The sequence below is a fragment of the Pleurodeles waltl genome, chromosome 5 (assembly GCF_031143425.1).
Source record: "Pleurodeles waltl isolate 20211129_DDA chromosome 5, aPleWal1.hap1.20221129, whole genome shotgun sequence".
Classification (NCBI taxonomy): domain Eukaryota; kingdom Metazoa; phylum Chordata; class Amphibia; order Caudata; family Salamandridae; genus Pleurodeles; species Pleurodeles waltl.
This window is the reverse complement of record NC_090444.1, coordinates 1,774,027,651-1,774,053,956: the sequence shown is the minus strand read 5'-3', so window position 1 is coordinate 1,774,053,956 and position 26,306 is coordinate 1,774,027,651. Positions and strand designations below refer to the sequence as shown.

The 26,306-nt window shown below is 46.1% G+C and overlaps 1 protein-coding gene across 1 annotated transcript in view; it reads left to right on the top strand.

The window, feature by feature from the left end:
- The window catches only part of PLB1 (phospholipase B1), a 328,328-nt gene that overhangs the window by 276,256 nt on the left and 25,766 nt on the right, over positions 1–26,306 (top strand). The window contains exon 46 of the mRNA XM_069236215.1: positions 21,411–21,476. Coding sequence (XP_069092316.1) covers positions 21,411–21,476 — 66 coding nt within the window. The remainder of the gene's footprint in view (positions 1–21,410; positions 21,477–26,306) is intronic.

The window sequence follows — 26,306 nt, the reverse complement described above, 5'->3', positions numbered from 1 at the left end:
AGTTGATGGCGCTGGCATCGATAGGTCGGGGCTGCAGAACGAGATGGTGCTTCGTGTACCTCACAAGCAGTGTCCTCAGGCCACAGTGCAGGCATTGGCATCAGTGGGGATACCAAGGCTGAGGCATAGCGAGGGGATGCGGACTGCGGGACCCACAGGTCAAGGTTCAAGCATCGGCTTGGTGACGGCATCAGGCAGCGGCGGTGGTGAGACCAGGGTTGTGGTCCGGCACAGCTCCGTGACCGTCATCGCCGGTCACGTGCAGGCGGCAGCGTTGTTGACGGCGTTGTAGTTTTTCTTCTGTTGCAACACAAAACACAGTTCCCACTGCTGTAGGCAGATTAACCTGAAGTCTTTGATATCCCTGAGACTTCAAGCAAAGTCCAGTCTTCGTCTTTTTTAAGGCAGAAGCAGCAACTGCAAGCCAACCCAGCAAAGCACACAGCAAAGGGGCAGTATTCCTCCTCCAGCTCTTCAGCTCTTCTCCCTGGCAGAGGTTCTTCTTGATCCAGAAGTGTTCTGGATGTCTGGGGTTTTGGGCCCACTACTTATACTCAATTCTGCCTTTGAAGTAGGACAACTTCAAGGAAAGTCTCTGTTGTTCACAAGATCCTGCCTTGCCTAGGCCTGGTCCCAGACACACTCCAGGAGGTTGGAGACTGCATTGTGTGAGGACAGGCACAGCCCTTCAGATGCAGGTGTCAACTCCTCCCTCTAGCCCAGGAGGACTCATTGAGATATGCAGGACACACCTCAGCTACCTTTGTGTCACTGTCTAGAGGGAATTCATAAACAGCCCAGCTGTCAGTCTGACCCAGACGTGGATACCACAGGCAGGCAGAGGCACAGAACGGTCAATGCCCACTTTCTAAAAGTGGCATTTTCAAACAGACGCTCTAAAACCAAACGCTACCAGAAGATATATTTTTAAAATTGGAGTACAGCATACCATAAAAACTGGACGTCAGAAGGCAAAAAGACGGGGAAACACGCCAAAAGATGCCAGGTCTAACAGAGACTCTTACCTGTAATTAGGGAAATTTGGGCATCCTCTCAAATTCCAGATTTTTGGTGAGGGAATACTTTAGTGTTAGTTCACAAAAAAGGCGCAAGGTCAGAACCTTGTAAATACCCTTTGATCTGATAAAGATTTCTAGCTGCAGATTCCTTACCTTTGAATTTCCTAGATATATGACTGGGACTGGAAACTTTTACGTGAGCGGTACCTTTGGGAACTGTCGGGTGACTTTGTTCAGTGCTGCACGGCTCATCTGTGTCGCTGGTGCTAGAAATTACACTGCAGTCACCTATATAGGTGCCACCCAGGGGCGCGGACATCAGTTTTTTTCTTTCAGTGCCAGTTAGTGCTGATCTGGAGAGGAGCTACCCCTTTGTCTCTTTTTGACAGGCTTCGAAATTTTGTTGAACATTGTTTCCTGTGTGTTGAGAAAATCAAATCTAGGAAGGCAGGTGTAAGCTGCGTGGCGCCTGTCACTGCGCCATGTCGGTAATGGACCCGCACCTAGTGTGCTTATGGTATCTTGAGCGGGAACATGACTCGAAGTTGTGGTCAGACTGCCAGGCCATGGTGCCAAAAGCTTTGAGGGAGCTAAAGCTGCTTGCAGCCTGACAGTCAATAACATCTAGCACAACTCCTAGGAGGTCTCGGTCCCAATAGGTAAGAAGGTCATAGGACCACTCCATGAGCCCCAAGTCATCTTTGTCACACTTGAGGTCCTCGGGACACTCGGGGGAGAGGCACAAGGAGAGGAAGAAGTCTAAAAGGACTTCACCTCGTCTATCGGCTGAAGCGACAATTGGGGAACATCGGAGTCCAAGGCATGGTTCTGTGGAGCCGTTGCCAGAGTCGACCCGGCACCTTCCACCGTTTCCGGGAGCCAGAGCGACCACGATCAAATGAAGGATTTTTAGAAGGCCATGTGCCCAGTATTCGAGTGGGCTGACCCATCTGGAGCACCACCGGGCCCCGTGGGGTCAGAGGAGGCCCCATCAGGTTCCCTGCCAACGGCTCCGGCCTCGGCTCCGATGGGTCTCACAGATCCGAACTCTGATCCGAATCGGCTCTGGTCGTGCCAATGCAACATTCTCTAGAGCTGATGCCAATGTGCCTGGCGCCATCAGTGCGCACTGGGGGTGCCATCCCTATTCTTATTCCCAGATTCTCGAAGTCGGAACAGTGTTGATCGATGCCGATTCCAGCGTCAACAGGGCCCAGTGGCTCTCAGCCATTGCCTCAGCATTTTGTTGAGCAGCCAGGCATGGTGGAAGAGTGGGATGGGTCACTGGACCCTTTAGGATACCAGTTATACACCCCTAGTGAGACTTTAGACTGGTATGAAGAACTATTAGATACCAGTGGTCTGAACACCTCTCCAGATACGGATATGCTCTCTCCCATTCACCATGGCTACGAAGAAGGGAGTGTCTTATGCAATGGTGGTAAAGAGGTCAGCGGAGGTCCTTGACTTCAAACTGACCTCTGTTGTGGTCAAGATTAACCTCTTGACGGAAGTGCTTCAGCCTGGGGCTTCATCATTGCCTGTTATTCACCTATTGCCCTTCAATGAAGCACTGACTGATGTCCTGCTGGGAACTTGGTTCAAGCCCAGCATAGGGGCTCCTGTGATTAGGACAATTGCCTGCCGCCATCACCCTGACCTGAGTGATCGTAGTTTCCTCAGCCAACATCACACCCCTGAGAGCTTGGTATTCCAAGGCTCAAATTTCCCATGGTGCATTCCCTGCCACTCCCCAGGACAGGGAATCCAAAAGGCTTGCCACACTTGGGAAGATGATGTTATCTTCTGCCAGCCTGGCAGTGCGGTTTGTGAACACCACATGCCTTTTGGGGTACAGTTGCACAAGTGCTGTCACAGGTCCTGGGGGAGGAACGGGCCATTCTTTCCCAAGCAGTGAAAGACGAGAGGGATGCAGCAAAGTTCACCATTAGATGTGGTTCACACACGACTGACTCGCTGGGCATAGCGGTTTCGTTAACAGTGGCCTTGATGTACCACGCCTGGCTGATAACATCTGGCTTTTCGGGGGATGTCCAGGCCACCTCATGGACATACCCTTTGACGGGACTCGTCTCTTCGGAGAAAAGGCAAACTCGTTGCTGGCGCACTTCAAGGACTTGCTGGCTGCAGCCAAGTCTTTGGATCTGACAGTGACCCCTCACCCCCATTCTGCCTTTCGCCCCTTCATGGCTACGGAAGGGGTGTACCACCGCACCAGCCCTATGCCAGCCACCCCCGGGTGCAAGCTCTCCAAGCTGTGTGAGGACATGGGTGTGGTGCATTCAGAGCCCGTGGGTCTGCCAGCCAGAGGTAGTCCACCACCCAACCCCCAGCAGCTGCAGCATCTAAGCCTTCCTAGTTTGGTCTGCAAGATCATGAGTGGCCAGACAGAGGGAGAATCCAACATCATCTCCCCTACTGGCAGTCCATAACATTGGACAAATAGGTCTTGCAGATCATTTGGGGGGGCTACTACCTTCCATTTTAAACTTTCCCTCTGCCTATACTGCCCATTCAAGAACGGCTGGTGGAGGATCACCTTTCTCTGCTCCAAGAGGAAGTTAAAGCACTTTTGGCGAAAGGGGCTATAGAAAGGGTCCTTATATCGGAAGTAGGCAGTGGTTGTTATTCCCGCTATTTTCTGATACCCAAAGGTCTTCATCCTATTCTAGACCTTCAGACCATCAACCTCTTCCTCAAAAAGGAAAAATTCAAGATGCTCACTTTGGCTCAAGTCTTGTCTGCCTTAGACCAAGGTGACTGGTTGGTGGCCTAGGACTTGCAGGATACTTATTTTCACATCCCCATCCTGCCTGCCCTCAGGTGTTACCTGCGGTTCAAGGTAGGCTAGGAGCACTTTCAGTTCACCGTGCTACCCTTTGGCCTCATTAGTGCCCCTCGGGTGTTCACCAATGTGATTTCCTTTGTTGCAGCTCATCTGTATAGGTTAGGAGTTTCAGTCTTCCCCTACCTCGACGACTGGCTTGTGAAGGAGGGCTCGCCACAGACTGTAATGTCTCACCTCAAGACTATGGCGAACCTCCTATATCTGTTAGGGTTCACAATAAATGTGCTGAAGTCACACCTGGCTCCTTCTGAAATGCTCCCTTTCATTGGTGCTGTTCTGAACACAGTGCAGTTTTGGCTTTATCCTCCTGAGCAGCGAGTCCAGGATGTTCAGGCTATGATACTGATGTTTCGGCCTCGGTCCTGGGTTTCTGTGACAATGACTCTGAGGCTGCTAGGCCTCATGGCCTCCTGCATCCTGTTGGTGAAACATTTAAGACAGATTATGCAGACTCTGCAGTGGGACCGGAAGTTCCAGTGGCCACAGCATCAGGATAATCTCTCTGACATGGTCCAGAGCTCGGAGAGAACTGCAAAAGACCTGCAGGGGTGGCTCACAAACCATGATTGGGTCAAAGGCAGACTCCTCTCCCTTACCCAACCAGATCTGACAGTAGTGACAGATACGTCACTCCTGGGATGGGGTGACCATCTGGAAGATGTGGAGATCAGAGGCATCTGGTCTCTGGTGGTGTCCAGACTCCACATTAACTTCCTGGAGCTCCCGGCGATTGGACTAGCATTGAAAGCATTTCTTTCCTCTGTCAAGGGGAAGTTAGTTCAGGTGTTTACGAACAACACCACCACCATGTGGTACTGCAACAAGCAGGGCGGGTGGGGTCTTGGACCCTTTGTCAAGAGGCTCTGCATCTCTGGACATGTCTAGAACAGCAGGGTATTACCCTGGTAGTTCAACACCTGACAGGTTCTCTGAACCCCAGGGTAGATGAACTCAGCCTTTGATGCCTAGCGGATCACGAGTGGTGTCTCCATTCAGAGGTGGCACAAGGTCTCTTTCAGCAGTGGGGATGGCCTTCGTTAGATCTGTTTGCCTCCGAAGAGAATTTGTAACATTTGCACATTCGAGCTCCAAGGCAACTATCGCTCAGAGACGCTTTTCGTCTTGAGCGGAGATCAGGTCTACTGTATGCATTCTGCCCATACCACTTCTACGCAGTGTTATCAGGAAGATCAAGAACAACTAGGCCCATTTAATCTTTGTGGCTCTGGAATGGACATGGAGTCTGGTGTTCCGAGCTTCTGAAAATGAGCATCAATCCTCCAATCAGCCTTTGGGAGGATCTTCTGTCACAGCAGTAAGGGAGGGTCCTCCAACGGAACCTGTCAAATCTCTACCCTTGCCCAGCAGAGCTTTGCTCTGGGTTATCTCTCTGCTAATCCACCTTCCTGCGGCTGCATGACTAACCTTCTTTATTTAAATACCCTATTGTAAATATGTTCCTAAAAGGGCAGGTACATATGTTTCCCCCTTCGCCCTTCATTATCCCTCAATGAGATCTTACTTTAGTTCTCTCATAACTCATGTGTGCTCCCTTTGAGCTGCTGCACAATTGTCCCCTCCGGCTGCTTACCATCAAGACAGCCTTTCTGGTGGCAATAACATCAGAGGGTAAGTGAACTGCAGGCTTTATCATTCAAGACTCTCAATATCATGGTATTCCTGGACAAGGTGGTGCTTCGCACCTGGGCCTCTTTCATACCTAAGGTGGTGTCCCCATTCCATTTGTGACAATCTATCACCCTGCCCAGCTTTTATGCTCCTCCACAACCTCTAGGGAAGAGGAGCGACTCCACCATCTGTACCCAAAAAGAACATTGTTGTTCTACCATGGCCGCGTAAAAGAGTTCTGGGTATACGACCAACTCTTCATTGGCTATGTAGGAGCTAAAAAAGGCCAGGCAGTTCAGAAACTAACCATTTTGCGCTGGGTCGTTCTCTCTATCAAGATCTGCTACACCCTGGCTAAAAGGCAGCCTCCCAAGGGCCTGTGGGCCCATTCCACCAGGGGAAAAGATGCAACCATACATTAGCTCATGGATTACCAGCCCTGGACATCTGCCAGGCAGCAACGTTGGCATCCCTGCACACATTTGCTGAACACTACTGCCTTGATAGTCAGGTTCGCAGAGACCGTCATTTTGCCTGTTCGGTCCTGCAAGATTTAGTAGTCTAATAAAATCTGTCTGCATCTCACCGCCAGGATGGTATGGCTATCTATTCAAAGGTAAGGAATCTGCAGCAAGAAGTCTCTATCAGATGAACAAGTTGCTTACCTTTGGTAATGCATTATCTAGTTTAGTTTAGTTTAACAAATTTATAAAGCGCATTGCTACCTGAAGGCCTCCCAGCGCTGAAAAGGAAGTGATAACTCAGACGCAGGAAACAAAAAAGAGTTAGGTCAAATAAAGGAAGGTCTTTATTTTTTTCTGGAACGGTAGTTCCAAGGGTTCTTGCCGAAGTTCTAGGGGTAGGGAATTCCAAAGGTGAGCTGCCTTAACTGAGAAGGAGTTACCTCCCCATGACGATCTCTTGAACCGTGATATATGAACTAGCTGGGTGGTGGAAGATCTCAGGGTTCTTATAGGAATATAACAGGAGATACTTTGTCTGAGAAAGTAGGGACCTTTATTATGAAGACCTTTATGTATCATGCATAGGGTCTTAAAGCGAATCCGCTGTTTTATTGGTAGCCAATGAAGGGAGGCTAAAGCTGATTTGGCTGATTGATGTCTGGGTATAGTCATAAGTAGTCTTGCGGCCGCATTTTGTACATCCTGAAGTTTCTTCACAACATAATCAGGAGAGCTGAGAAAAAGGGAGTTGCCATAATCCAGACGAGAGAGTATCATGGCCTGGAAAATAATTCTTCTGGCCAGAGGGGGTAAGAGGTTAACGATTTTCCTTAAAGTTCTAAGGAGGCCAAAACAGGATGAAGAAATCTTTTTAGATTGCTGCTCCATTGTGAGGCGACAACCTAGCCAGGAGCCTAAGCTCTTTATATGATCCTTGGGCGGGCGGAAGGTTACTGAAGACTTCTGGGTATAGTGCCGAAAGGTTAGAGGGAGCACCATTGCCTACAATCATTACTTCTGACTTTCCGTCATTGAGTTTCAGTTTGGACATATTCATCTATCTGGCAATCTCAGCCAGGCAGAGAGAGAGATTCATCAAGGAAGAATCCTTGGCATTAGAAAGAGATACTACTAATTGAGTATCATCAGCATATGTGACCACCGAGAGATCTTATGGTTTTCAACTTTGGCTAGGGAAGAGAGGTAGATATTAAAGAGAGTAGGGCTCAAAGACGAGCCCTGTGGAACACCACAAGTAAGGGGGAGTTTTTTACACAGAAAAGAGCGATCAAGGACTTGGAAGGTTCTACCTTTCAGGAATGAGGAAAGCCAAGCCAGTGCTGAGCCTTCTATTCCTATATTGGAAAGCCAACGAAGGAGGATATTATGATCTACAGTGTCAAAAGCGGCACTGAGATCAAGTAAAATGATGGCTGCGTGCCTTCCATGATCCAACAGTTGGCGAGTGGTTTCGGTGACTGCTAGTAGGGCCGATTCTGTGCTGTGTTGGGGTCTGAATCCCATTTGGGTAGAATCTAGAAGTTCGTGATCCTCGAGAAAACATGTCAATTGCTTGTTGATATGCTTTTCCATAATTTTGGCTAGGATTGGAAGCAGAGCAATAGGCCTGTAATTACTGAGGAAAGTAGGATCAAGTTTAGGTTTTTTCAGAAGGGGTTTGACGACGGCATGTTTAAGGGACTGTGGCAGAGATCCTGAGGTTAAAAGGTGATTGAGGATATTTGTCAGGGGCGGGACAATAGTGTCGGAAGCCAGCGCAAGAGTACTGGGGGGGCAGGATCAAGGGGAGATCCTGATTTAATATTATGAAGGAGATTCGTAACCAGTGTCCCTGTCAAGGACTGAAAAGCTACAAATGAAACCGATGGGGACGGGAAGTTGGCAAGATGATCACTAATAGCTTCATGGTTGGATATAGCTGGAAAAGAGGAGTATATATCAGTAACCTTCTGGTACTTCTGGTAGAGACAATATCTAGCTGCAGATTCCTTGCAGACCCACCCATGCCTCCCCGCTCTGCAAACAGATTCCTAGGGCTAGGGATGAACTCTTTCAGATCCCTAGTTTGGACACACAATCGTCAGTTCACTTCATGGCTCTGCGCTCCTGCCGTTGAAAGTCATAAAAAGTAACCGACGTCCGTGCGCCTGGGTGGTGCCCACATAGGTGACCGCAACGTCATTTCTGCCACCAACAATGCTGATGACGTGCAGAACCGAACTAAGCCATCCTACGGCACGCACGGGTACTGCTCACGCATAAGTATCCAGATCCAGTCTGACGCCTGGGAAATTCAAAGGTAACGAATCTGCAGCTAGATATTGTCTCTATCAGATAATGCATTACCAAAGGTAAGTAACTTGTTCGTTACCCTCATTGACTGTGAGGGCAAATGATAGGCTGACATAGTGGTGAAACCTCAGAAAGACACTATAAAGGAGAGGCATTTGCTGCCATTAGAATAATCTGGATGTAGGCAGAATGGGGCACTTCATGGCAATAGTAGTTCTTGCCCAAGAGATTGTGTAAGAAGTAAAAGTTATTTTGCTATTGAATAGATTGTCATGGCATTTGACATCCTAAACTAGAATAACTTCTGGGAAAAACTGGTAGACATGAGTTTTGACGAAGGTCTGCCTACATTAAATAGACTACTTTCATATTTATACTTGGGTTAAAATTCCAATTAGCCACCTTGATAAATGATAATTTGATGGGCCACCGCAGTGTTTGGTAGTGTGAGCGAACACTACACGCATCAGCCGAGACGGAAACAAAACCAGTTGACCCTAAAATTATATTTTGATTGACATTGCACTGGTGAAAACAGAGTGAAGCAGGCCGGGCGTGTTGCGGCACATTGCAAGAGAGGAAACCATCTGATCCCGCATTTACAGTTTGACAGAACAGCCCTCTATGAGAGACGCCTGCAGCACCACAACAAATTGGAAACTGCCGTTAACCTGGTGTTAAGTATAAACATGGTGTTAAGAATAAAGCATATTTCCCTTGTCTTTTGTCTACTGAATAACAAAGGCCTTCTCTGGCCGAGCAGCTATACAATTTATTAGGGCCCCTAATGTAGTGAGGAATGTACACCCCTCATTTTCCTGTGAAGAGCAGATTTTCAACATTTACATATCTGGCGGGAAGCTGGGCCAAAGGGGGCCTCACATGAATGATTTCGCAAAAGCTTCTGCGACCTTCTCAGACGTCATCAAACAATGAGGTCACCAGGAATCTGTCGGTTGGTGATATGAATTTAGATAGGAGAAGAAACCTTCTACTTTTGAGCTGGGACAACACCAAATCAAGTAAAAGAGATGCTGTGGGTGGTATTTAAACCTGCAGCACCTGTCCATCTCCAGCTGGTAGTGACACATTACCTTGCCTGGCCCCATCAGCAGGAACCTGACCCTTGCTCCACCCGACGTCCGTGGGGCCCCGCCTGACCTCAGCCTGCACTTCCTGTTTGCACTGGCACTGTGCATTCCAACTAGCTGTGGGAGAACCGGAAGCATCAATTGCTGTCTCAGCTGCAGCCCTTCGTGTCCTGGACTCTGAGGGGCTGCAGGAGGAGAGGTGTAGGAGAAAGACAGGGGAGCAGAAACATAAGGGACTCAATGGAGAGGCAGAGGTTGGGACTAAGAATGGTATACACCAGTGCTTTAATTGAAAATATAGAAGTGACGGTACTGCCCGTTTAGAGTACCTGTTTACTCCCGAGAAGTGCCAGTACTCTCCAATTAAATATATTACATCAGTGCTGAGAGGTGCAGGTACTCTCCCATTAAATGTATTACAGCAGTGATAAGAAGTGCAGGTACTCTCCCATTAAATATATTACAGCAGTGATGAGAAGTGCAGGTACTCTCCCATTAAATATCTTACAGCAGTGATGAGAAGTGCAGGTACTCTTTCATTAAATATCTTACAGCAGTGATGAGAAGTGCAGGTACTCTCCCATTAAATATATTACAGCAGTGCTGAGAAGTGCCGGTACTCTCCCATTAAATATATTACAGCAGTGATGAGAAGTGCGGGTACTCCTCCATTAAATATATTACATCAGTGCTGAGAAGTGCAGGTACTCTTCCATAAAATATCTTACAGCAGTGATGAGAAGTGCTGGTACTCTTCCATTAAATATATTACAGCAGTGTTGAGAACTGCAGGTACTCTCCCAAGGGGCGTAGCTTCTGTGGGGTGGGGGTGGGGTAGTAATTTTACAAAATATAGTTTTTTCCCCTTCAAGTACTCCTACTAATCTGCATTCCTCTCTCTTTCCACTGCCCCTTAGGCCCCTCCCATGAACCATGCTTGTCGTATAATGTATTTTTACATTATATGCCAGTCTGATTGTCTGAAAATCTGAAGCCCCCCAACTCAATCTTACTGACCAAGCTACGCCCTGACTGCCTTTCAAATTAAAGAAGTGCAGGTACTCAGTACCGGGCAGTACCTCCCCATTTAAACCACTGTATATGCATAGGAGGAAATGAAGACAAGGAAGAGAGTGGGGAATGGGATGGTACATGGAGATGGAAGGATACTAAAAGAGAAAGGTAAAGGACCGAGAAAAGAAAGATGAAACTGAAGAATCAGAGATTCAAACCTGTACCGTGGCAGGTGCGAGCAGTTGATCTAGTCCTCGATTTTTCTCTGCCTTCTCACCTGGCATCTGTAGGTTTTTTTCTTCAGGACTACACATACTGGAAAGCTCATTTTTAAAAACCCTGAATTGATGAAATACCTACAAGAGACAGGGTAAAAGTTCTGAAAGAACGGGGTACAGAGAGGGAGAGGACACCACAAGCAGTGGTGGAAAGATTCAAAATGATGGAAAGAGCAAGTTGGAGGAAAAGATGCGGTGAAAAACGATGACAAGAAAAGAGAAAGGATGAGGGTGAATAGACATTAGGCCAGTGAAGGATTGAAAGCAGGAAGTAATGGCACAGAGAGAGAAGTAGTGTGAGAGCCGACGAAAGCATAGGTCTGAAATTTCCACAAGTATGTTCTGTGGTTCAACCAGCCCTAGGTTTCCTCAGTATTCTGGGATTTGTAGTGTTGGATTTCACCTACAGTTATAGAAACCAGTGCTTAATTTGAACCAGTGGTTGTAGGTAGGGGCTCACTGGCACTCATTTTTGGGAACCTGGCTTGACTTTTCCTCATCAGACTGCGACCCAGAGCAAGAAAGTGAAAAACTAACAAGCAGGAAAGAAGGAGGAAGAGAAATGCAGAAAAACATGGCAAAAGGACATGTCTGATGGTGGATGGTGGATGAAAGATACATGAGGTGGAATCAAAACTATGCAGCCTTCATTTTTGTCACTGATAAAACCATATGAACAAATATACAAAAATTAGATTTAATGAGGTACTAATTATGTGACGAGCGGTGGGGAGAGGCTAAGGGCCTTATTTATATGTTGGCATTGACGGTCCCACATCGTTTTTCTGACTGAAAACCTGTCCGCCGTCTTGGTGATCCACCCGCCCGATTTAGATGTTGGTGGTCCCATAGGGGATAGACCGCATTCGTCCCACCATCTCCACCAAGAAACTCCACCTGCGTCAAAGGCGCCATGGGAAATAGTGGCTGCCAACGGGTCTCCATCCCCCTTTACTGCCAAGTAGATTTGGAGATGCCTTACCGCCAAGAGGTCCAACCTCCACTCCTCAGTTAGCAGATTGGGGGGAAAATTAGGTAAAAAGTTAGCTTTTTTTCCAGAATCCTCCCAAGGTCGTCTCAAACCCCCCCCTCCCTCCAAGACCCTATTAGCACGCAAACAAACCTCTGACATAGTATTACTAGTTTTGACCCGGTTTACATATTATTACTAGTTTTGATACAGTTTTCAAACATTTAATTCTCCAGTTCACCATTTCCTGTCTTTGGATCAAATGTTTTTCTTCACATTGAATTCAGGACCACAACATCTACAATCAGTAAGGAAACTGGTTTTATGGCACATTAAATGCATGTTGGGCATTATAGTCACTTGCAGTAGATTTCAGAAACCCTTGGTTTTCCTTTCATTGCTCTTAATTACACATAGGGGGTCATTCTGGCGGGAACCGCTAAATGGCCGCTCCGCGGTCAGAAGACCGCGGAGGCCATTCTGACTTTCCCGCTGGGCCGGTGGAGCGGGAAAGGCCCTGCAACATTGAAGCCGGCTCCGAATGGGTTTCGCGATTTTCACTGTCTGCAATGCAGACAGTGAAAATCTTGCTGGGGCCCTGTTAGGGGGCCCCTGCACTGCCCATGCCAGTGGCATGGGCAGTGCAGGGGCCCCCAGGGGCCCTGCGATACCTGTTCCCGCCATCCTGTTTCTGGCGGTGAAAACCGCCAGAAACAGGCTGGCAGGAAGGGGGTCGGAATCCCCATGGCGGCGCTGCTTGCAGCGCCGCCATGGAGGATTCTCCCAGCCGAGGGTAATCCGTCGGGAAACCACCGGACCCGGCTGGGCGACCGCGGCTTTACAGCCGCGGTCGGAATGCCATGGGAAGCACCGCCAGCCTGTTGGCGGTGCTTCCGTGGCCCTCCACCCTGGCGGTCATAGACCGCCAGGGTTGGAATGAGGCCCATAGTCATGCATGCTGCACGGGTACGTCCATCTTTGACACCGTCAGTGTTTGAGTTTTTTTTTTATTTAATCGGTGTGACACAGATTATAGATTTCTTTTAATAACCACTAGGAGATGTGGTTGTCGGGCATTGTTTGTTCTAATATGGAAAATACGAGTTGCATCAACAGGAAGTGTTGAAAACCTTTGGGAGTTGACATAGAGCATGTTTACCATGAGGTTTTTTTTTAACACCAACGCATAGAGTTATTTGAGGATGGGTTTTTTAGCATGGTGATTTTAGGATAACCAAGGCAGGCATTGTTATCTTTTTTTCTTTGTCATGTCTGGAAACCATGCCTTCTGGTTTAGTTTCTACAGTATGATGCATGAGTATTGTTTTATGTATTCATTGTAGCTACCTCAGAGGAAGGGTGTCACCACCCGAAATGCATTGGGTTTCAACAACAGAATTGTTATGTTAGCACTGGTCTACATCGAGCTGTACATTGACGGCGCATCAAATGTGAAGCAACATTTCTATAACATTTCAACCAAAAAAATGATGATTATTGATGATAATTGTTTATCTTGTCATACATAAATGATGTATGATAGCAGATGAATTTTGTTTAATTTATATAATTTTAAAATACATAGGTTTTAAATTAATCTATGGGCCTACTCTAGGAGCGTTTTGGTTCTAGTCAACCTTATGGTTTTCCAGTTCTATTCTGTGGCAGTATGTGTGCAATGTACATATGGGTGTGATGTTGTTGTGTATGTTTTGTTGTGTTGCTGTGTGCAGCATTCAGGTGAGTGTTGTTCTTGTGTGATGGACGTTATTGTGATGTGTGTAGTTGTGCCTCATGTGAGTGTGTTTGTGTAGGTGAATGTGTAGTTGCGTTGGTTGTTGTGGTTGTGTCGTATGTGGGTGCAGTGTCAATAGTGTGTGTGTGTTGTGTCATGGGTGTTTGGCAATGTGTGTTTTCAGCATGTACAGGTTGTGTGGGGTTGGAATGGCAATGGGACTAGTCGAAAAGCCAAGTCTTCAGCTTCTTCTGGAATTCAAGAGGTGAGGAGGGAGCTTTTTGTGCAGCAGCAGGTCATTCCATGCTTTAGGAGTGATGTAGGAGAAGGCTCTACCGCCAGATATGGTTTTCCATATGCATGGGATTTGTGCACAAAGGAGTCTGGATGAGCGGAGGTGTCTGGAAAGTTTGTGAAAGCAGATGCGATTGTTGAGGTATCCTGGGCCAGTGTTATGTAGTGCTTTGAAAGTGTGGTGAGGAGTTTGAATTGTGCCCGTTTGTGAATGGGAAGCCGGTGGAGCTGTTTCAGGTGTGATGCAATCCGAGTGTGGTGTGGGAGGTTGAGAGTGATTCTGGCGCACAGAGTTCTAAATAGTCTGCAGCCTTCTGGTGAGTTTTTGTTGATCCCGGCATAGATGGTGTTCCCATAGTCCATCTTGCTTGCGACCGGGGCGTGCCTGGCGGTTTTCAGGTGCTGATTGGAAGCAATTTGAAAATCTTCCTCAGCATCTTCAGGATATGGAAACATGAAGTGGTGACCGCATTGACTTTGTCAAGTTTGCTGTGGATGATACTTCTGAGGTTCTTGACGTGTGGCGGGGATGGGTGTTGGTCCAAGCTCTGTTAGCCACCAGGTGGAGTTCCAGCGTAATGTGCTCTCCCCAAATATCACAATTTCAGTCATGCAGCTATTGAACTTGATGCGGTTAATAGGAGCCTTGTCCGTGAGGGAGAGCATGCGTTGCATGTCATCAGCGTAGGAAAGGACGTTGAAATTGTAAGAGTGGATGACGCCGGCTAGAGGGATCATGTATGCCGTGAAGCAGGTCAGGCTTAGGGAGGATCCTTGCGGAACTCCACAGATGATGAAACGGGTGTCCGAGGTCTTCGGTGCCAGACTTACTGACTTGGTCCTTCCAGTCCGGAAGGAGCAGATCCATTGGAGTGTATGTCCTTGGATTCCAATTTCATGCATGTAGGCATTGGATGAGGATGGGGTTGGGAGACTTGTGTTGAATGCTGGAGAGAGGTCCAGGAGGATGAGGGCCGCCGTGTCTCCTCTGTCCAGTATCATGTCATCCGCAGGAGTGATGAGGGCAGTTTCCATGCTGTGATTGGATTTGAAACCAGACTGACTGGCGTGAAGTAGTTGGTGGTCATTGAGGTATTCAGTGAAGTGTTGATGATTTCCTCCAAGACCTTGGCCAGGAATGATAGCAGGGAGATCTGTCTGTTGTTGGTAAGCTTTGACTGGACTGCAGGGGGTTTCTTCAGCAATGGGAGGACAATTCTGTTATGGAAACACAAAGCAGCGAGTAACCTACCACTTCGGGTTTATGCACCGCTCACCCTCTTTCATAACCTGTGAGGGCGACCGTGGATGCCATACTGGAGGTACAGCCTTCTTTTAACTGTGTGCATGTTCAGAACTATTGAACTTTTTTAGCAAATAGGAATTAGAAATGACCCACTTGGATTTACCTGACTGAAGTAGCTGAACATTAGCTAAACCTCCAATTTATTTATTAAATTATCTATTTATTACTAAAAAATGTGATTTGTTTGAGTATCGGCTGATTTTTTTATATACTGAGCACTGAGCACATAATATGTTAATGTAACCCAATTAATGGTACTCCATTTACCGAGAGCAGGATGAGTCTCACTGCTCAGATACAAAATCATGACCTTCAGATTACCACTTTTGTCAGAGGAAAGTATTCTGTGCACTGAACAATCCCTTCTGGTAGCAGAGCTTACATGTTACAGGTAGAACTAGCAAGACAGAACATAATGTGTCAAGGGTAACCATGCCAGTGGTAGAAGGAAACAGAATGCCAGGGGGAAAAAGGACTTGGAACCAGGAACAATGATTCAAAGGTAGCATGGGTCAAAACCAGAACCTTCTGAGATGAACCGACCCGCCAACTCTTACTGATGTACACGGCTCTTCATAGGAATCATCTAACAGGGAACGTTGCCTAAAAAAAGACCATGATGGACTTTAAAACACGTTTGTAAGCAGTCATGGGGGGATCTCCCCAGTTGTGGTGTGATCTCCGCACTTCTGGCGGGATCTCCACATTGCATTGCAGTTTTTCATTGTGGAGATCCCACCATAAGCATGGAGATGAGATCCCGCCACAACTGTGGAGCCTCTGCCAGGAGTGAAGGGTCGCTTTGTGAATTGGGCCCTGATATCTCCCAATATTTGTGTTGAAGCTCAGCACTCTGGCACAACCATTCCACTCACTGAGCCTACCATTACACCTGGAGTCTGAGTTAGTAAAAAATCACTCTCCTGCATCTTAGCATAAGCTGTAAATTCTGATGAGAGATGCGTGTGTGCCCCTATACTCGCAGAAAAGACTTAACCCTGGCCACCCTTGGAATACTGTCATTCCCAAAGCAGAGGCACAAGTCTCTGTATGTTTCATACTCCATTTCCGATACCACTGGTGATTACATCTTATTAAAATGTTTATTTTCCCAGTGAGCAAGGGGGCCTATGTGTTTATATCCTTTATACTCTGGGGCATTTTGTCTGCACATAGAAGCTGGTAGACCTGACAGCCTTAGGGTGCTCTTCCCCCTAACCTTTTGCCTACCTCCTCCATTTTACTGGCTTTGTTTTTACTGGCTTTAGGACTCTGTGCACTTTAGCCCTGCTAACCAGAGATTGAGCTTTCTCCTCTAAACATGGTAACATTAGCTTATCCCCAATTGGCATATTAAATTTATGTATAATCCCCTAGTAATGTGCGCTTCATGTTCCTTGGGCCTATACATTAAATGCTACTTGTAGGCCCGCAGCTCCGATTGTGCCAACCACGTAAGTAGCCCTCTAACCATGTCTCAGGCCTGCCATTGCAGAGCCCATGAGTGTAGTTTTACACATTGCCTCTTACGTTCAATTATCAATAGGTCAATTTAGAATGTGTTTGTGAATTACTCTGACTCGGACTGTAGGTCCTGCTTGATCAGAGGTGCCTACCTCTGTCAACCAAAAACCCAGTTTCTAAGAGAATCATATACTAATAATATTGATCACATCACACTAACTCTATATTAATTGTTTCTAGATTGTCTTGTTGATTCTTGCTAGAATAGTATTTGTTAATTTTAGTCAGGGGAGTGGTATTCATTTTATTAGCCTCACAAAAAGTCAGTTAGTGTCATGATTATTCAAACCTCCCACCGTAGGTAGTAGCCCACTGAGCTATTTCAGTGTCCGGAATAAGATCCAGCAAGATATTGTACGTTTTGTCTTGTGTGGTGGTACCATAATGTTCTGGACAAGTGGACTAAAGTTGCGAGCAGGAAACAGTGAGGTCCTAGTCCTTTACAGAAGGAAGGGAACAGTTCTTTCAAACAGTATTAAAGTGTAGTCTGTCCAAACTAGAAGCAGTATAAAGTGTGGCTATTACTTGCCCACGGTTGGATAGGCATGAAGGTCTGCAAGGAGATTAACGTCACAAAAAGGAAGCTGGAGTGTTTTGCATGATATCATTTAGTGAGTTAATAGTGGTCTCTGAAAGTAGCAGGTATTTTATTCTATTTATTAATTTATTTTTTTATCATTTATATAGCATATCTTGGCCTCATCGATATGAGGGAGTTTTAGACATAACATAACATACCACTTTTCCTTCATTACGTCACGATGAAGGCTGTAAAATTAGAAATAACATACAACAACAAGTGAACATTATAAGCAGTCTAATGGAAGAGTCTATTTGAAGTTAGTTCAGAGATGTCAAAAGGGGCTCCCGATGATTTCAGGAGAAGGAATGAGTGAGGTCAGAATTAATGGTTGCAAGAGATAAGAGTGATTCATTATCCAACATTGAAAACAAGGGTAAAACATAGGCCTACGAAACATGTTTGTTGTATTCATTGGTTCACTTTTGGAAGTTGTTGCCAGTATTGTCCAACCAGGTTGATGTCCAGTTAGTTCTGTAAAACCGTGAATGGGGTTAGAGGTCTGAGATCAAGAGGCATAGAGTTCCAGACCAAGGAGGCCACACCAGAGAAGGACCGATTTTATGCTGTCGTCGCTCAGAATTTGGGAGATTCAAGACAAAGGGGGTTATTCCAACTTTGGAGGAGGTGTTAATCCGTCCCAAAAGTGACGGAAAAGTGACGGATTTACCACCAGCCGTATTACGAGTCCATTATATCCTATGGAACTCGTAATACGGCTGGTGGTATATCCGTCACTTTACCGTCACTTTTGGGACGGATTAACACTCCTCCAAAGTTGGAATAACCCCCAAAGAGTTTTGTAACTTAGACCCATTGAGCCACCAAAGATGGTAAGAAGACTTGCAAGATATTGTGGGGTAATTTTGTGGATGGCCTTCTGGACAAGGCAGCAGATTTTGAATATGATTCTGCCTGTAATGGGCTGCCAATGCAGATCCTAAACTACTGTAATGTAGTCAAATTTGCTTGTAGAGGCTAACCTGAAGGCCGTAAGTAGAACCACTTTGAGCGGGCTAATAACAACAGCAGCGCCCATTAAACCCACCTCGATTTTGCAAAGCTTGATGTCTGCCAGTGATACTGAGCAAGGTCAGCCTAACAGACACTCACAATATCTGGTTCAGACAAGCAGGCGCTTTATATGCACTAATTGCACAGGAGCCTGGCAGCCTGAGCCAAGCTTTGCCGCGCCGAAAATTTCACATCCTTAAGGACATGACCTCATCAGCCCGGCAATGTCTTGTGAGCGCCTCCACCTCATGATGAGGGGGAGAGTCATCAATAGACTCAGACTTTGGAGCTTCAGGTTTCAGCCCTGAAGTGCCATGGACTGACTACCAGTCATGCCTCTTCACAAAGTGAGGATGGCATCAGCAACTCTAACTGACCCAGTCCCACTCCTTTCATTGGCTGGCCAATAACACGATCAGCCAATGAGAGGAGTCGACCGGATCTTCACATTTTTCCTTCCCTCCACGAAGCCTCCTGCTCCTATTGGTGCCTTCTGCTTCCCCTCATGTCAACCACTGGACCTGCCGTCACAAGAGCGCCCGATAAGTACTTTCTAGGTCGAGCACGCAAGCGCTTTGACCTGTTATAAGTATTGTGAGCTTTTAACCATGCCTACCTCATGCCCATCACTTTCACTCGTTCGTAGGCTTGCCTTTCAAAAATCCTTTGTTATCATTGGTAAATGCTTTACATTTGTCCCTCTTTGTGGAGGTTTTGTTACCGCCTTGCAGACTGCCCCTGTTATATGGATAATTGCACAATTGCCAATATGTTTGACTGTGAGCAAACTTCTTTTTCCTTTTGTGTCTCTCCTTCGCGCTCATGGCGGCCATGGTGCTTTGAATTGACTCACTTATGTCAACTAATATTTTACTTTTCATATTCAATTTAGGTGGAAAGAAAAGTCCAGTTAGGAATTTACAATGCCAGTAGCTCTAACTGGAGCAAATGTGACACCCATTGCATTGCAAATGCTTGTTTTTAATGTTTTGATGCGTGTATGCATGCATGAATGTATATGTGTGTATGGGTGTGTATGTTTATGTGCTTGTGAATGGTGAGTGTGAGTATGTATGCACTTGTGAGAGTATGGGTGTGCATGTGTGTGCCAGCCACACTAATGTCAACAGATACAGCTCCTGCCAGTCATGCATTTCCAAAACTGAGTCTTGTTATGGCATGGGAGTGGATGGCTGTATTTAATTTGAATCAGTGACAAAAAATACAAATCTATTTTTTTTATGTAAGACCCATGAAGGTCTAAAATAATCATTCTATTTGCCACAGGAAAGACCATGAATGTGCCTTTAGCTGTGGGAAGTGACTTGTAGGTATTACTACAGCACCATGTGTTATGAATCATGGCCACTCACTCCTTACGGTTGAACAGCACCTTTCAGCCCCTTTAAGGAAAATATCCAAAGGGCAAAAGCAAGATATGGCTTGAGTCATGACTCAGCGATATAAACCACATCTAGAGGATGGTACTTCATCAGATCTTGCGTGAACAAGTTTTGTTTCACAGGTGATCCAAGATTTGACAATGCGATTGTGTTTTGGTAGACCTGGAAAATGAATGAATTTTGCATTATGGTAAAAGGTCTTAGGAGGGGAAGATGAATAAACTCTTCATGATGTTAAAGGGGTCTCTACAAGAGTGGGGTGGAATATTTTGTGGCTCATATACTATTAATATAACCACTTTCAAATACTCACATACTACAAAGGGAAAGACATGCCTGGGTGGCCGTGAATAGCACCATCAATGCACCGTATCATGTGGCCGTCACATGAACCCTGAGGGCATTACCCTATATTTCACCCTTAGTAGCCTACTGCTAAGGGTGAAATATAGGATACTGTATGTCAAGGTCCAGAGACTAAGGGCCAGATGTAGCATTGTTCCAAATTGCGAGTTGCAATATGCGAGTCCCAGCAACTCGCAAATTGCAACTCGCAATTTGGGATGCAGAAAGGTGTCTCAGACACCTTCTGCGAGTCGCTATGGGGTCGCAAAGACCCACCTCATTAATATTAATGAGGTGGGTCGCAATTTGCGACCCCATAGCGATTCAGGGCACTCACGGGGATGGTGGCCTGCTGGGAACAGCAGACCACCATGTCCGTGACTGCTTTTAAATAAAGCAGTTTTTTTTTCAAAGTGCAACCCGTTTTCCTTAAATGAAAACGAGCAGCACTTTGAAAAAAAAACCGAAACCTTTAGTTTTGGTATTTTTCAGGGCAGGTAGTGGTCCATTGGACCACTGCCTGCTCTGAAAAATTATTTGTAATGCCAGACACAAAGGGGAAGGGGTCCCATGGGGACCCCTTCCCATTTGCGACTGGGTTACCATCCACTTCAAGTGGATGGTAACTGCGAGTCCATTTGCGACCGCGAATAATTACATCGCATTGTGAGTCGCAAATAGGAAGGGAACACCCCTTCCTATTTGCGAGTCGGAAATGCATTTTGCGAGTCGGTTCCGACTCGCAAAATGCATTTCTACATTGCAAAGTGGCTTTAGCGACTCGCAAACGGCGATTTTCGCCGTTTGCGAGTTGCTAAACCTTTGCTACATCTGGCCCTAAGACTCTCCAGAAATGTGTTGCTGTTTTCAGTAGGTTATATTGCAATTTCTTAAGTTAGTTCTTGCTATTGTTGGACCTTACGTGATCGGCAAAGAACTGCTGTGCAACAAGATATCATCTGTTTCTCGGTGTGTTAGCTAACATCAGTACGGTGTCTCAGCTGAGACCCTGTATTCTTTGCGAGCCACTTCATGTTGCCATGACAACCTGTTGTCCTTCTACATGCTCTATGCTCATTGTTTCCAATAGCTCCATACAGTCATTTGACATACATCCTAGACCACTTGTTTGGATTTGAACTCAATGCACTCCACCAACAAGTACATTCCAGTTCTTTCCCCTTTAGTCTCAATCAAGTTTACAACAGTGCTCATATCTCACAGCGTAATTGGAATGAAGGGGGTCAAGAGGTATCCAAAAGTATCCAGGAGTATCCATCCCGAAAACACTGAAAATAGTGTAAATGTGAAATTAATACATCATCAGACAACAGTGTGGGTCTTTGCTTTGGTCGCTTTAGTTACTTCATGAAATGTGGGTTTTTTTTAAAGGCGGTAGTAAAAATACCAGCAAACTAAGACTTTTGTATATAAACCTTGGCCGAAGGACACTTAAAGAACATTAACAAAGTGCAAAAAGTGTGAACTTCATTCAGTTCCACTGCTGAAGTGGTGAAGGTGCTTGGGGCCCAGTTGACCAGATTTGTTCTTGCTTTCTCTAGGAGTCGTTGTCAGTGGAGCAGTACATCAAACACCTTCAGGAGGCCCTGGATATCTTGTATAAAGAGGTGAGGTGATTGCAGCCAAGGACACTGAGCTTCAAATTCCTAAGATAAGTGCATTTGCTATAGAAGAGACTGCAGATGAGGGTTTGTGCTCACCAAGAAATCTGTGTGGTGGGCTCACCACAGTAAATGTTCTCTTTTTGTAGAACAGCTCACCACACGAGTGACAGTGTTAGGGAATCCTTTTATTTTGAAGAGATGTACATCTGGGGTTATTTGAATGTGGGCTTTCTGTTGGTAGCAAAATCAGTACTTAGGTCCCACTCTGGTAAAATACAAAATAAATGAGTTGGATCGAAAGGATCCTATTTCCACACCTGGCCTGCCTCCTGATTCACTCCTCCTTTCACTTGCTTCCGCATAACTGTATCCCTCATCCCCATCCCCATCCCCATTGCAGGCCTGCTACTCTCGGTCCCCCTTTCGCCTAATATAAAGGCCCATTGATGTCCCTGCTATATGCTTCCTCCTCATCTCTGCTTTACTTTGTATCTTCCACTTTCCTTCTCCTTTCTATGGTCCATAAGCCTTGCACTTCAATCCTTGGCATTATTTCCCCAACCCAGTTCCTTGCCTGTCTGCCCCTCCTTTCCTAGTACTGCGTTACTCAGTCCTTCCCTCACCCCATTTCCCACTTCGCATCACGGCGTCCATATTCCTCTCCATCCCAGTCCATGTTGTTATCTTGCTCTTTTGTCTAGGTGTCTTTTCTCCTTTATAATCACGCTATGGAATGTTTCTAAGTGGAACATATTCATTCCACTATATCAAGGTTGCTTAAATCAAAATTGTTGCTTGCAAGAAATACCCAGACATGTGTCCCATGCTCACTGTGCCACTGGAACCACACTCCACCTGACAAAATCCACAATCAAAGAGCAAAACTGGTCTTGAGCTGCTCGTGTTCCAGTTCGGAGAGGACCTGACCAGTCAGTTCAGGCTGGCCTGCTCCTGTTGGAGCAGGATCAAGACTGATTTTCACATGACTAGGACCAAACTGATGTGGCATGGTGGGCAAAAGCAAGATGGGTTGGAATGCTTCCCTGAGTAATTGCCAGTGGTGAGGCAAATTGCAAGCATTCCTCCTATGACCTTTTGAGTGCTTGTGATGCCACCCTACGTGGCAAGGTTATGCCCAAATATGGGTCCTGTGGTCACTGTACCGCTGGAACCAAGCTAGACCTGACTAATGAGCCCCAATCAGGACACAATCGGTCTTGCAGTGCTTGTGTTCTGGTTCAGGGAGGATCTGGTTTGGCACTTCAGGATGGGCTGTCCCTAGTGAAACAGATTAAAGGCTGATTTGCATATGGCTGAGTTCAAACTGAGGTTCACGGTGGGCAAAAGAATGATGAGTTAGAATGCTACCCCAGAGATTGCCGGTGGTTAGATAAATAGTGAGCATTCCTTGCATCACATTTTGTATGTTTGCTGCAAAATACTTCACAGACCTTTGAACATCTCTATACGCTACTTCTACTTGGCCCAAGTAAGACTTGCCATAAGCAAAAATTCAAGCTACACAGGGATCAAAACCAAGCAGTCCATTACTTTGTAGTCAACAGAATGTCAACTTGTATAAGAGTCAGTGACACTGTACTACAGAACTTATGCAAACCAACTCTTCATGTGACACCAACTTGTCCATGTCTCGGTGGCCACCAGTGACCCCAGGGCACTGCACAATCAGGCCAGTTCCCCCTTAAACATATCCAAAAGGCTTTTTCCATGTCTCAGTGGCTACCAGTGACTATGGAGCGCTGCAATGATAAGCCAGTTCTCCCTTGCAGCATACCCTAATGGGCCACCCTCAAGAGGTTATCAATCGCAAATCTTACAAGCATCTTTGCTGCCCTCACAGTCACCACATACAGTGATGACATCCCCCATCTACCATCACAAAACCACTCTATTAGGAGCCACTCCAAACCACTCCTCAAAGCCTGAAGCTCTTAAAATCCTTCTTCCTGGTTCCTGCCTCCTCACCAGCAATGAGATTCCTATACACAACTACACCTTAAATTGTTCCTCTCAAAGACTTCCTGTCCCTCATCCGAGCCTTAACATCAAGTGCCTACCTCAAACTGAACTTGATGGAGAATGTAATCATCCTAATTACCCTCACTGCCAAAACAAACCACAGCTCAGGAATGGATCACATGCACAGCCTCACCATCAGAGTCTCCACCATTGAAATATCACTCAGCTTCATGATCGACTTGTGAACAATTTTGCCAAGAAACCTAGCCCTTCATTCTCCTTAGAACAAAGGTGCATTAAGCAATGGTTTCAAAACTACTGTCCAAACACTGGTCCTTTGCAATCTGGGATGTGACTATTACTTGGCATCCAAGACTGTTGAACATCCCCTGCACAGTCCTAACCTTCTGTTGAGAATGTTGCAGGGGCCGCCCCTCCGCTATGGCAGAGGAGCATCGCCCCACTGACGAAAACCAGAAAAATAAAGGGATAGTAAAAGTATGGTATTATCCCTTTATTTTTCAACCTTCGTAGGGCAGGTGGGGCAAGCCTCCTCCACTCCAAGTGGAGGAGGAGTGGTATGTGCACTTGTAAGTGCACATGTCAGCTGAAGCCAGCCAAACTGACGTGGACTTAAAAACTCTCCACCTAGCTGTATTTTACAACCAGATGGAGATCAAGCGCAGTGACCCACTCTCCCCCTAAGCGGCATTTCTGCCAGCTAAGGCCAATCGCAGCACTTCTTTCATGCTGTGTAACAGCATGAAAGAAGCATCGTGATTGGTTGGACAGAGAAGAAGAGGCGGCTGGTGAGAAGCGACGCATCACGAAGGGGAGGTAAGTATATATTTTTTTTATTTGAATCCCACCCCCTCACCCCTTCCTGGTATCAGCCGTGACTGGTATCTTGCACACCGCTGCCCACTTAATCAAAGTGATGCGAGTCTGATTGTATCCGTTATCCAAAGGGACATGCAATGACTTCTCCTCTTGGCCTACATTCCCCTTAAGATCTGCTTGTGTCAATTACATTCATATCCCATAATCACCCCAATGTTATGAATAGAGCTTTGCTGCCTCCTGCCCAGGTTTGTGCTATATGATTACAAATCAGATCTCTTCCTTTGCACAGCTACTCTGAAAGAAACACTGCCGAGCACATGGCGAGCTAACTTGGGGGCACTCGAATTTCACAATTGGGATGAAGTTCGCCATTCTATAGTGCTCAATGACCTGTGCTTGCGATTTCCAGTTGGCACTAATGGCCCGATGCATGACTCGATTTTGCAGTCGCAAAAGGCGATTTTCACCTTTTGTGCCCGCAAAATGGCCTTTCCTAATGTACCATCCCTATTTTGTGAGCCAGCATGCAAACACTGACTCGAAAAATAGGATTGCAAGTCGCAATTAGGAAGGGGCGTTCCAACGGCGTCCCTTCCTAACTGCCGGTAGCAGTGGCATGTAGGATTGTTTTGTGACCTCAATTGCGCTCTCAAAACAATCGCAGTTAACACCAATTACAAACTGATGCTAACCCATTCGCAAACTGGAAGGGGTTTTCAAGGGACCCCTTCCCCTTAGTGAATGGAAGGGAAAATGTTTTTTCAGAGCAGGTAGTCGTCCCACAGACCACTGCCTACTCTGAAAAAATGAAAAGAATACTTTGCATTTTTTTGTTTGAAATGCATCCCATTTCCCTTTAAGGAAAATGTGCTGCATTTAAAAAAAACTGCTTTATTTAAAAGCAGTCACAGACATGGTGGTCTGCTGTCCCCAGCAGGCCACCATCCCTGTGAGTGCAGCCATTCCCAATGGGGTCGCAAATTGCGACCTACCTCATGAATATTGATGAGGTGGGTCATTTGCGACCCCATTGGGAATCACAAACAGTGTACTTAACAATGTTGTACATTTTGTTTTGAGACTCCCAATTTGTGATTCCCAAACGCATCCCAAATTGCGAGTCGCAAAACAAAAGGTCGTACACCTGGCCCTAAGAGTTTTTTCGTTGGGTTAACTCTAAAATTGCACCCAATTTGTAGATATCTGGATTTCTGGGCATTTCCATAAACTCCTGATTTCTGTAAAACTCCCTCTTACCCAGGAAGGCAGTTTTTCCCCCGTATATGTTGCTCTTCTTTATTTCTTCGATGCAACATTTTGTAGCGTGTCCTTTACATTCTTTCATTAACTGTCCTACATCATGCGCTTAGTGGTAAGAGCCTCTCAAATCAATAAATCCATTTCTTAGGCCTCTAGTGTTCCTGAAAACCAAGGCTGCCTAGTGATGCTGTGAAGAATCGAAGATAAGGCAGACAGTGGTGTCTATTCACAAATAATTTTTGGAGTATGTAAAGTAGTGCTTCTGGTGTACTCCTTCACGTTCTATTACATGCATTCTGATTTGGCCCTAAAAGATCTAAAACCAACAATTAGGACAACTAGGAATGGAACCTCTTTGCACGTTTAATAATGGGGTGTTGGACGAATCACAATGGCATGTAGGGGTACGTTCGAGTGTACTCCTGCACTTCTCATAAACGCCTTTCTGAAGCAGCCCATTGTGACTCAAACTTGCAGAATGAGTCAGAATTAACAATAATTAATGCTTGAATCTTGCAGTGGTGCATGATGTCCTTTGGGGGCCCTTCAGTAAAACTGCAGGGTCCTAGAAGCAGAAACATGTGACCCCCCTGTTAGGGTCGGCCCGGCTATAAAATGAAGTAAGGCAACAGCCTCACCACACCAGCATCAAATTACTTTCAAAGATTCCAAATGTTGTCCTTTTTCAGTGTTTGTGGTGCAGTCTAGCACCGCAATTTCTACGTGTTCTGGAGCACTGAAAATCTTTGT